Source organism: Narcine bancroftii, chromosome 3, assembly GCF_036971445.1.
Source record: "Narcine bancroftii isolate sNarBan1 chromosome 3, sNarBan1.hap1, whole genome shotgun sequence".
Lineage (NCBI taxonomy): Eukaryota > Metazoa > Chordata > Chondrichthyes > Torpediniformes > Narcinidae > Narcine > Narcine bancroftii.
In genome coordinates this window covers 242,560,959-242,573,513 of record NC_091471.1, presented here as the reverse complement: position 1 = coordinate 242,573,513, position 12,555 = coordinate 242,560,959, and the positions used below count along the sequence as shown (strand labels likewise).

The window sequence follows — 12,555 nt, the reverse complement described above, 5'->3', positions numbered from 1 at the left end:
CAGATGCAAAGTGACAACAAACAACCACTTTATTTTTCCTTAAAATCTGCTCGTTTTGATAAATTAGGAATGCTACCCTTGCTACTGAATAAATATCAAACTTTACCCTCTCATCTCTTTATTCCTCTTTGAATTTGAATTTTAAAAGTTCTGCCTGAGAATCCGGAAATTCTGCTCTGACCCAATCCCCAAGCAGTCCAGATTTTAGGACTACTCTACGAATGTTTTGTGAAAAAGAAATTAAGGCACACTGATCCCCTCAGGGGCTCTCACACTCTTTACTCCTTTACACTCAGTCAAACACTTTCTTTCATCAGATGGGCTGGTCGCCCTGGCTTAGTGATCAGTCAGTGAGCAGCGTTAATTCAAATGACATGGAGACCAGTTTGTCCAGTTATAGACCACCAAAGACACTGCACCAACCCGCATTCTCCACTTCCCCCTCCCCTCTCACCCCCAGGGGCCCGACTGCTCACCACAAAGGCAGAGGAACAAATTCTGCTTCTTGAGAAGTAATGTGCATGAAAGAGAGAGATGCTATTTGAAATGGGAGTGTGTGTCTTTGTTGAAGGGCTGGGGAAGGGAAGGAAGGTGGTTTAAGCACAAGGTTTTGGTGGAGTAGATCAGGACTCTGCTTTGCTTTTGGTGTTGGCCTCTGTTCCGCTCCGTTGCTCCTTAATAAAGACATTACCAAGTACCAACAGCACTGCAAGTACACAGCCCGCACCCGCCACCATCTGTTAACACCAACGTGCAAGTCTGAAACCTCCCCACCAACTCCAAATATCAGGGGACTCCACAGTTAGCGCCATGCTATTACAGCGCCAGCAACCCATGTTCTAATCTGGTGCTATCTGCAAAGAGTTTGCATGTTCTCCCCGTGTCTGCATGTGTTTCCTCCAGATGCTCCACTCACCCTTCAAAACATACAAGGGATGTAGGTTGATTGTGGTATTTGAGCAGCTCGGGCTCAAGGGCCGTTACAGTACTGTATGTGTAAATTAAAACAAAATTGTTGTTTTCCCCCTAACCGCTCAGGTGGTACAGTTTGCACAGAGGTTAGCGCAACACTGTTACAGTGCCATTGACCCAGATTTGAATCTAGCGCTATCTTTAAGGAGTTTCCACATTCTCCCTGTGTCTGCGTGGGTTTCCTCTGGGTGCTCTGGTTTCCTCCCACCGTTCAAAAATGTATCAGGGATTGTCAGCCAATTGGGTATAATTGGGCAGCAGGGGTTTGTGGACAAAAGGGCTTGTTACTGTGCTCTATGTCTAAATTATAATAAATTAAAAGGATAGCTGATTTATTCCCAGAAAATAACAGCATTTGTCCATCATTACAGTTCTTTAAACTTTCAAGATTCAACGGTTATTGTCATGTAATAAATCAGATGTAATATTACATGAAATTGTATTTAGACTGCCTCAAGGCAGATAAAGATTTGCCATCAGCAGAAATTGCCTGATACCTCTTAAAGTCAGAGAAAGAGAAGCAAACGAGTCCCCTCCCAGAGTCACTAGTGTCTGTGGATTCACCTCCAGTGCTCTCGCACCCCCCACCCCGCCGTGACAGACATCAGTCTAAACCATCAACCTGAGCTCCATATCCGAATTTCTGGCACAATCAGAAAGCCTTTCAGCGCCCAAGGCCGCTCCAAGGTATGAGTATAAAGATATCTTGAAGAAGGGCTCAGGCCCAAAACATCATTTATATATCTTTACCTCCTATGGACGCTGAGTTCCTCCAGTATTTCTGTTTTTAACTACAGTCACAGTGTCTGCCGATTTTCATGTTTCATATGAGGAAGGGCTCAAAATGTCAGTTATATAAATTTACATCTTCAGGATACCGCAAGACCGGCTGAGTTCTTATAACATTTCTGTGTTTTTAATCACGCTTCAGTACAAATGCATTTGAAGGTGACATGATAAGACTGTTCATTAGGAGGCAGCTTTTCATCAACTAGCTAGAACAAAAATCCCATTATCAGTTTTCTGTCACACATACTCCCTCATGAAAGGGTGCCTGCAAGATACGCCAGTTAGTGTTGCTGTCTCAAATCTCAAGTGACCCAGTTTAATCCAAGTGTTCTCCAAGCTGAGTTTACATTTATTTACATGCATGTAAATTTTCACCCATGTCTCCCCCTTACACAGCATCCAAACCCCTGACAAACAGTGTCAGATTTGAACCCGGATGGCTGGCGCTGTAATAGCATTGCGCTAATCGCTATGCTAACCGTGCCGCCCAATTAACAGTTAGTAGCTATTTGTAGTCAGAAAGGCAAAATTCTGGCTTCGATTTAATTGACTGTTGTAGATTACCCCATTCCTGCAGTTTTATTTTTTAAAAAAAAGAATCAAAGGGACTGATGGAACACATCTGAGAGAGAGATAAAATGGGCACAGGGAAATGACGAGGGAGAACTGTAACAAAAGGCATTGTCCCTCTGGACTAACATTCGTGCAATGGGGCAAATGGCCTCTTGAATTGCTGCAAGTACAAAATATAATGACATCTGCCCTGAGAATGTCAGTAAAAAATGAGCATTATATTCACAATGTTACATTATATTCAAGATCAGATCTCGGATCCCAACGAAGTTAAATTTAAATTTAGACATATAGCACAGTAACAGGCCATTTCGACCCACGAGTCCATGCTGCCCATTTACACCCCATTAACCCACACCCCCAATACGTTTCGAATGGTGGGAAGAAACCTGAGCCCCCGGGTAAAACCCATACAGACACAGGGAGAATGTACAAACTCCTGACAGACAGTGCAGGACTCGAACCCTGGCTCCAATCGCTGGCGCTGTAACAGCGTTTCACCAACTGTGCCGCCCCAAACCTACAGATAAATTATTTCTGGTAAAGTGGATTGGCGGGGACAATTCATACACTGGTGCATTTACTGATCAAATTATGCTTGCAAGAATTCAACATTTCTGTATTTTTTTCAGTGTCTCTTGCTGCTGCCAAACAAGTGTCCCCAGTTCAATGCTTATCTCCAGTGCTGCCTGTGTGGAGTTTGCACGTTCTTACTGTAACTGTGTCAGTTTCCTCTACGTGCTCTGGATTCCTCACATTTTTCAAAAGATATGCACATTGCAAAGACAAGGGTATGGGCACAAATTCCCCAAGTACAGGCTGTCTCCAGATTATCTCAATTTCACACATTCCCACAATACAGCTGTCTTAAATTTGCACTCTCGTGTTATGGAACACAGAGGATTGCCTGTGGGTGCGTTAAAGGCTCTGTGAAGACACTGAATCTGACCTCAGCCCCTCTCAAAATATCTTTAAAGCTCTGCATCACAAAAATCCCATAAATCAGTTTATATTTTAATTCTGTTAAAATGTAGAGATATAGCAAGCCTATGGCACCCAAATAGACCAATTAAACTACAAACCCCCTACGTTTTGGGATGGTGGAGCACCACGCAAGTCACGGGCAGACCATAGAACCACTTTACACAGCGTCCAAACCCCTGACAAACAGTGTCAGATTTGAACCCAGGTGGCTGGCGCTGTAATAGCATTGGACTAACCGCTATGTTAACCGTGCCACCCAATTAACACTTAATAGCTATTTGTAGTAGTCAGAAAGCCAAAAATCTGGCTTCGATACATGATAGGACTTGGATTCCACTGTATGGGCAAGAGCAGGGCTACTGAATCTTTTGAACAATCTGCCACCAATGAATCTACCAATAAAATTCATTACACCACAAAAATAACCTGTCCAGCATTCAATTCAACTTTTGTGTTCAAATCTGTCATCTTTCAATATTTTCATTTTGGAAGTCTCTGCTGTTGGCCAAGCCAATCTGGTCAAAAAACATATAGCTTCTTTAACATTCCAAATTCTCCAGGATAACTCGTATCTAGGAGAGCATAAACTAAACATATATGGTTTTTAGACTGCAGGCATGTAACGGCACAAACAAGGAATTTTGCTGCTACACGGGAAGGAATGTGCAGGAATTTTGTGTCCATTCCTGCACCGTGATTTATCCTGCAGGACCCCTACAACTATTTTGGAGGAAGCCTGCAGTGTAAATCCTACTGGAAAAATTTGTTGACGGTCATCCACTCTACTGCACATCCAAACACCGGGACCGTTGCACTCAGGGTCTTGCAGTCTAAAACGGTGCCCAGTGAGAATGACCACGCAGGCAGTAATGATGTTAATATTTTTTCTTGATTTTCCTGACGTTGCAGTCTAAAGACCATAAATGAGATACTTTGGAAACTCAGCATCAGTAGAATAATGTTTCAAAGCTGAATTTGAAACGTCGACTATTCTCTTTCTCCTGCTGAGTTTCTCCAGCAGAGTGTGTTTAGCTCCACATTCTCTCCCCCTCCATGAAACTTCCTCTGACCCCTTTAATGGATATAATAACCATTTCAATAACTCCTAGTTTGGAACAGCCATGACATAGAAACCAAGGTAGCCCACCATCCACCGAGGAGGGAAAAAAAAAATCACCACACACCTGACAGGGGAAGGTTGATGCGGTTTTGAAATCAACTCAGAGCAAGGGCCCCTCAAAAGAGAGCAGAAAATGCTACAAAAATGTGACAGGCAGGTGACCATAAATCCAACTCAAACAGGCTTAACCCTTTGGACTTCATGAACCTCTTTTCAGGGACTACCAACGAGAAGAAATATTCCATATCCCAGTTTGCAGGGATGACCCACAAGCACATACACTTCATGTCCACGTTTTCTGAGACTGGTTTTATACCATTTGGTTCATACTGGCGTTCGTACTGTACTGGACCCTGTATATATTATGAAAGGTTAAAAATGGGCAGAGACCAAAGGGTTAAATCATTTCCACTTTGTCAGGAGGATCTCATAGTTTCCATGGTCATCTATTGGCATCAACAATTGTGAACAATTCACACCTCACAATGACAGGACAGGAGCAATTCACACCCCAGTTTGCCACAACTGTAGAATTCTTTTCCACATGCTGTGGAACAATGTCTGGTAGGCAGGCAGGCCACAATGCAGCACACACTGATGAAATGAGCTTGCAGGCATCTAAGCACGCTAAGTAAGAGTCTCTGATTGAAAAAGTAACTTACAGGCACGACGTATCGCCATGTGGGGTCCTGATGCATTGTCCGTCGTTTTCACATGGACGGTGATTATCCTGACACTGCAGAGCTGTGAGGGAAAGAGCAAGTGAAGTCACCTTATAAAAGAGTGTAAGTTTTAATAGAAAATGCAATATAACAAATGAACTGGCAATATACAAAGGCAGCCCAACTTCCAAGAGCTTTTTAATTTTTAAAAAAATTCAGACAAATTTAGTCATACAGCACGGTAACAGGCCATTTAGGCCCACAAGTCCGTGCCACCAATTTACACCCCATTAACCTACAACCCACGATACATTTCCAACGGTGGGAGGAAACCTGAGCACCTGGGGAACGTAAAACGTACAAACTCCTTATAGACAGCGTGGGATATGAACCCTGGTCTTGATCGCTGGCGCTGTTAAGGCATGGAGCTAACCACTACGCTAAACCTTCAAAACACTATTGCCACCATCTTGGCAACCCATGCACAACAAGATCCCACACACAGAAACAGAATTCATTGTCATGAACATGTCACAATATTTGTTGCTTCGCAGCAGCGTCACAGTTAATGTAAACCACCTTACAAAAATAAATTTTAAATAGTGCAAGGAAAACCGTCTAAGTAAGGCAGTGGTTTAACTGATGGAAGAGGGGAAGAAGCTGTCCTTGTGCACATACGATAAACGAAGATCTGTTTTTGTTGTTTGCAGAGAAAGGGTCGAATCGTTGGGTTGGACATTGAGTGTTAGGGCCCTCTATGAGCAGTTGGGAGATCAGGAAGGTGGGGGGAGAGAAGGAAAGAGAAGGAAAAGGCAAGGGGGAAAAAGATGAGAGATGAGATGGGGAAGTGAAAAGGGGAAAGGGAGAAAGAGGGGAATAGATAAATGAGATAGAAAAAGATATGTAATTATTTAACTCATTATCCTAATAATAATGTCAAGCTATATTTCACTTCAAATGTACTTCCTTGCCAATTGTAATTCTGATCCAGAAAGTACTTCATGAGAAAATCCGATTGCTTTCATTTATAAAACCCACAGGGAATCTATCTTCCTCCTGACAAAGCTTCCCAAAACATCCACACATCACACAGAGATATCCACCAGGAAACCCAATGATCCGCACACCAGCACACGGAATCTCTGAATTTTACAACCAAAAGTGAGGTAAATCACCTTGATGCGCTCACTCACACTGGCTCAGATTTGGTCCCATCCACCAGCCCTCTCCTCATAACCCTGCAAATTAGTCCTCGTCATGCTTTTCTAAATATTCTTACAGTGTCTGCCACTTTTGGGGGAGTGTGTTCCAGATGTCAGTGTGTGGTTGGGGGGAATGTTTCCCTTCATTTCCGGTCCATTTCTAAAGCTGCTAAAAGATGCTCTGAAGATAGGCCAGGATCATGAAGGAATACAGCACAGATTGGGACTTCTCGACCCTTTTCCCAATGCCAACTCTTCGACAGAGTTACTCAACTCGTCTCGTTCACCTGCCTTAATTTGTTTTCATTTGCTTTTCAAATATATCTGTGTTTGTTTGCTTCCATTCCCCTTTCAGGCAGTCTGTCCCAGATCACAACACACCATACAATTTTTCTTTCCTTCATGAATATTCTGGCACATGACCCAATTTGTATACTCTTGGCGCCAATCCTTGGAAGCAATTCAGCGAACCCCGTCACAATTTAAAAACGTCAATGAAATCTCCTCTTATTTTCCTCTGCTCCTAATGATATTCATGGAAACCCTTCTGCACCCAAGACCATAACCGTTCTAGGATTAACACAGTTCTCTCGTTGGAGTTATTTTAAGGTTTGATATGACTTCCCTATCCGTAAAACATCACATAAAACAGGCCTTTCAGCCTTCTAGTTCTCGCCGAATTCTTAATTCTCCTGTGCCACTGAAATGCACCCATTCCCTATCCCTCCTTACCTCTCCCATCCATATTCAAAAGTTTTCTTAAATGTAAAAACTGAGCCTGCAATCACCACTTCAGCTGGCAGCTCATTCCACAATCCCACTACAGGTGGACCCTGACTTACAATGGTGTTTTGTTCTGGGACTCGCATTGTAAGTTGAAAGTGGGTGGAAAAAATATGAGATTTTCCAAAAATATGCGCGAGATTTCACTGAAGAAACGAGATCTCGCCGAAAAAACACTTTTGCTGCAAAAAAGGTGAGATGTTGCTATAAAACCACAAGAACAGAAATATTGTATATCAGGACATCATAAGTAGGGATCTATCTGTACCTTCTGTTTGAAGAAATTCCCCCTAATGTTTCCCTTAAACTTCTCCCCTTTCACCCTTAACCCATGTTCTCTGGTTTCTATCTCACCTACCCTGTCTATACTCATCATAATTTTGTCTACCTCTATCAAATCCCCTCATTCTTCTGTTCCAGAGAATAAAGTCCTAGCCTGTTTAACCTTTCATTGTAGCTCAGTCCTCAAGTCCTGGCAACATCATTGTAAATCTCCTCTGTACTTTTTCAATCTTATTGCTATCTTTCCTGTAGTTAGGTGACCAAATCTGACACAATACTCCAAATTTAGCCTCACCCATACCTTAGATGGTGTCGATGCTGCACAATTGGTCAGCAAAAGGTGTAAGGTGGTCCTTCCACCTGATAGCCTACAGATCACCCTTGGACAAGGTGTAGTACCTGTTTAGCCTCCCAATCAGGGTCACGGGATTGCAGGTGGTGGATGGTTTTTACAAGCAAATTCTACAAATTGGAATTTATGGTCATTAAACTAAAAACCTGAGCAGATGAATCTGAGGATCAATGGCCAGGGTTTACCGATCCAATATGGACCCTGCAAATGAAGGCAGCAACAGGAAACCACTTCAGTATTTTCCCTTGTATCATTATGAACTCAATATTGACTACAGACTCAGCTCAAAGATGGAGCCTTCACCAAAGGAGAACAGGGGAGACAACAACTACAATTCGGAGGGTCAGAGATCGTGACGAATGGAGAGACGTGATTGTCCAGGCCGAACAGCAAGGCACTCAAATGATGAATGCCTTGTAAAACTTTACAATATCATCCCAATTCCTTTACTGAATACTGATTTATGTAGTCCAATATGCCAGAAGCATAATCCCAAATCCCTCTCTTCTACTGCAGTCCTCAGTGCCCTTCCATTTACCGCACATGTCCTTCCAAGATGCAAAACCTCACATTCGTCTGCATTAAATTCCATCTGCCACTTTGCAGCCCACTTTTCCAGCTGGTCCAGATCCGTCTGCAAGCTTTGAAAGCCTTCCTTGCTGTTGATCACACCTTTGTGTCATCTGCAAGCTTGCTGATCCAATTTTCCACATTATCATCCCTGCTCACTGCTCCCTAGTCCCTTCTGTCTCTTCAGTTCTGTACCTTGTTCTTTTGCTGTTGCTTTTTTTAAAAAATTTGGACATACAGCACCGTAACAGGCCTCTCTGGCTCATGAGCCCCTGCTGACCAAACCCTCAATTAACCCACAACCCTCACTGTCTGTAAAGAGCATGTACATTCTCCCCATGTCAGCATGGGTTTCCTCCAGGCACTCCGGTTTCCTCCCACCGTTCGAACGCACTGAGGGTGTGGGTCAATTGGGTGTAATAGAGCGGCATGCGCTTGTGGGGCGCAAGGGCCTGTTACCGTGCTGTATGTCAAAATGTAAAAAGCAAATGGAAGGAAACTGAACCCCCTCAGAGGAAATCCACAGACACGGGAGAACATGCAAACTCCTTACAGACAGCGCCGGATTCGAACCTGAGTCACTGGCACTGCAACAGCGTTGTGCTAACCGCTACGCAGACCGTGCCTTTTTTTTGTGTGGTTCTTTGTACTTTTGAAAGGCACATTATCAGCCACATTTTTTTCAACACTCAAGTCAATTTATTCATCCGATATAATATCAAATCAGTAAAAAAGCAATTTTCCTTTCATAAAACCATAGCAACATCAACTTCACTCCAAAGCGAATTGCTGGAGGGCCTCTTTGCATCGGATAGTCTCTGTGGAGTAGAGTTGATGTTTCAGGTTGAGGTCGTTCAAGTCTTAGTGAAGGGTCTCGACCCAAAACGTACAGCATTAGACTTGCTGAGTCATCTCAGCGACATGTTTTTTGCTCCCTGATTTGTTTTCTTATACAATCAATTCTGTGCCAGACTATTATCTCTAAAGGTTTCCCCTCTCTGTTCTATAAATTTTTACATTTTATTTACATCAGCAGAATCGGATTCTGGCCATTTAAACCCAAATTAACCCTGTATGAAGGGTGGGAGGAAACCAGAGCCCCTGGGGAAAACCCACAGACACAGAAAGAACAAACAAACTCCTTACAGACAGTGTGGGATTCAAACCCCAGTCACTGGTGCTGTTATAGAATCGCACTAAACAATACTCTCATCGTGTCACCCGTTCTCTTCCTCTGTTCCATACATCAAAATCTCACTGATAGTCACTTACATATATACCAGTGAGTACAATATACCAACCATAAAGTCACTAGCCGCTTTCAAGTGCTCGGACGCAGATAATGCACCAGCAGACGTGGCCGGGGAATGCAGCTGGGATGTTCAGGTGGCCGCGGCCAACTCCTGTGGACTGAGGCCATAGTCCCACTGCTGCTTTCAGGTGCCAACAGGGGATTCTCCAAGCTGGAGAACATACCTACAGGAGGAGGGTTATATTAAGTGCTCCTCCCGGCTGGGTTCTCCACTTTCAGGTGGCCACCCAACAGCCGCATTGGGGTAGAATAGGCGGATTTACAGTCGGGTATTCTGGCCACCTGAAAGCGGCTACTGATAAACACATTTCACTGAAGAACAAGACAAGCTGCACATTCCATTCATGGGACATATCACAGGGACAGCACAGTTAGCTAGGCAGCTAGCGCAACGTTGTTACAATGTCAGTAATCAGGACCGGGGTTTGAAACCCACGCTCTACGTTCTCCCCGTGTCTGCGTGAGTTTTCCCCGGGTGCTCTGGTTTCCTCGCACCCTTCAAAACGTATCAAGGGTTGTAGGTTAATTGGGTGGCACAGGCTCGTGGGCTGGAATGGTCTGTTACTGTGCTGGATGTCAAAAAAGAATATGTCAACTTTTCTACGCAGAAATTCACTGATATGGCAGCATATCCACTACATATTATAACTGATATCTGGACAACGTTGGAAAGTTCAGTATACTTATAATGACAAAATATGAATGAAAATTCCAGCGAGTTTAAAACCATGTGGTTCAGATTGATGGGAATCAAACATTGGGAGGGACCCTGGTGAATGAGCAATGAAAATATTTAAAAGTTTGCGAAAAAGGGTAGTTGGTAATACAAGGACCAAAACAGAAACCAAGGCACTGAGCAGATCATGGAACAAAATGACAGTGAGTTATTATGGTCTCAAAGGGAACTGAGAGAAAATTTAAAAATAACTTACAACAGGTTACTCAAAAGGGAAAACAGTTTCCAACGATATGAGGAAAGGGGAAAAAAGACTGGTATTCACGTGCATAAAACTTTCAGATAGCCAGTATAGACTCAAACTTGGAGCCTGTTTCATTATCTACCAATGCCTTAACACACAGGAACAAACTCATTGATATAGATTGGGAAACACATTCTGTGAAAGGAATGGATGGGTTAGAGTTTGTGAAATGTGTGCAAGATAGTTTTTTACAACAATATGTAGAGGTGCCGACCAGAGAAGGAGCAGTGTTAGATCTACTGTTGGCAAATGGGATGGGTCAAGTGACGGAGGTTAGTGTTGGCGAGCACTTCGGGTCCAGTGATCATAATGCCATCAGCTTCAATGTCATTATGGAAAGAGAGAAATCAGGGCCAAGGATTGAGGTTTTTGATTGGGGAAAAGCTAGATTTGAGGAGATGCGAAAGGACTTGCAGGGTGTGCATTGGGACAATTTGTTTTATGGGCAGGATGTAGTAGAGAGATGGAAGTCTTTTAAAGATCAGATTTTGAGAGTGCAAAAGCTTTATGTTCCTGTTAGGTTAAAAGGAGGGGCAAAAGGTTTGAGAGAGCCGTGGTTTTCAAGGAATATTGGAAACTTGGTTCGAAGAAAAAGGGAGGCATACATTAGATATAAGAAGCATGGAGTTAAGGAGATGTTTGAAAGATACATTGAATGTAAGAGGAATCTTAAGAGAGGAATTAGGAAAGCTAAAAGAAGGTACGAGAAAACTATGGCAAGCAGGGTGAAAACTAATCCAAAAGAGTTCTACAAATATGTTAATGGTAAGAGGAAAGCTAGAGACAAAATTGGTCCCTTAGAAAATCAGAGTGGAAAACTGTGTGTGGAACCTAGAGAAATGGGGGAGATATTGAACAGTTTCTTTTCTTCGGTATTCACTAAGGAGAAGGATATTGGGAGATGTGGGATAAAAAAAGCAAATTGGGTAAATATGGGGAATATAGAGATTACAAAAGGTGTAGTTTTAAGGCTTTTGAAGAATATAAAGGTGGATAAGTCTCCGGGACCAGACGGGATCTTCCCCAGGACATTGAGAGAAGTGAAGGAGGAAATAGCAGAGGCTCTGGCAGTAATTTTTCAAATGTCATTAGATATGGGGATAGTGCCGGAGGATTGGCGCATTGCGCATGTGGTTCCGTTATTGAAAAAGGGTTCAAGGAGGAAGCCTGGCAACTATCGGCCTGTAAGTTTGACGTCTGTGGTAAGTAAATTAATGGAGAAAATTCTTGGAGATAGTACTTATAAACATCTGGATAGACAGGGTCTGATCAGGAGCACTCAACATGGATTTGTGGGAGGAAGGTCATGTTTGACCAATCTGATTGAATTTTTTGAAGAGGTGACTAGGAATGTGGATGAGGGTAGCGCAGTGGATGTTGTCTATATGGACTTCAGTAAGGCCTTCGATAAGGTACCACATGGAAGGTTAGTTAGGAAGGTGCAGTCTTTAGGTATAAATTTTGAGATAGTCAAATGGATTGAACATTGGCTGAAAGGGAGAGGCCAGAGAGTGGTAGTGGATAATTGTCTGTCAGGTTGGAGGCCGGTGACCAGTGGTGTGCCTCAAGGATCTGTATTGGGCCCATTGTTGTTCGTTATATACATTAATGATCTAGATGATGGGGTGGTGAATTGGATTAGTAAATATGCAGACGATACTAAGATAGGTGGAATAGTGGATAATGAAGAAGGTTTTCAAGGATTGCAGAGGGATTTGGACTGCTTAGAAAAGTGGGCTGAAAAATGGCAGATGGAATTTAATGCTGATAAGTGTGAGGTGCTTCATTTTGGTAAGAAGAATCAGAATAGGACATATGTGGTAAATGGGAGAGCATTGAGGAATACAGAAGAGCAGAAAGATTTAGGAGTGACGGTACATCGTTCCCTGAAGGTAGAAACTCACGTGAATAGGGTGGTGAAGAAGGCTTTTAGTATGCTGGCCTTTATCAATCATTGCATGGAATATAGGAGTT

At 43.0% G+C, this 12,555-nt stretch overlaps 1 protein-coding gene across 2 annotated transcripts in view; it reads right to left on the bottom strand.

Moving 5' to 3' along the window:
- notch3 (notch receptor 3) overlaps positions 1 to 12,555 on the bottom strand; it is a 298,038-nt gene that overhangs the window by 173,077 nt on the left and 112,406 nt on the right. For both annotated transcript variants that reach the window (XM_069927329.1, XM_069927328.1), the window contains exon 2: positions 5,101 to 5,182. In XM_069927329.1, the coding sequence (XP_069783430.1) occupies positions 5,101 to 5,182 (82 nt within the window). The remainder of the gene's footprint in view (positions 1 to 5,100; positions 5,183 to 12,555) is intronic.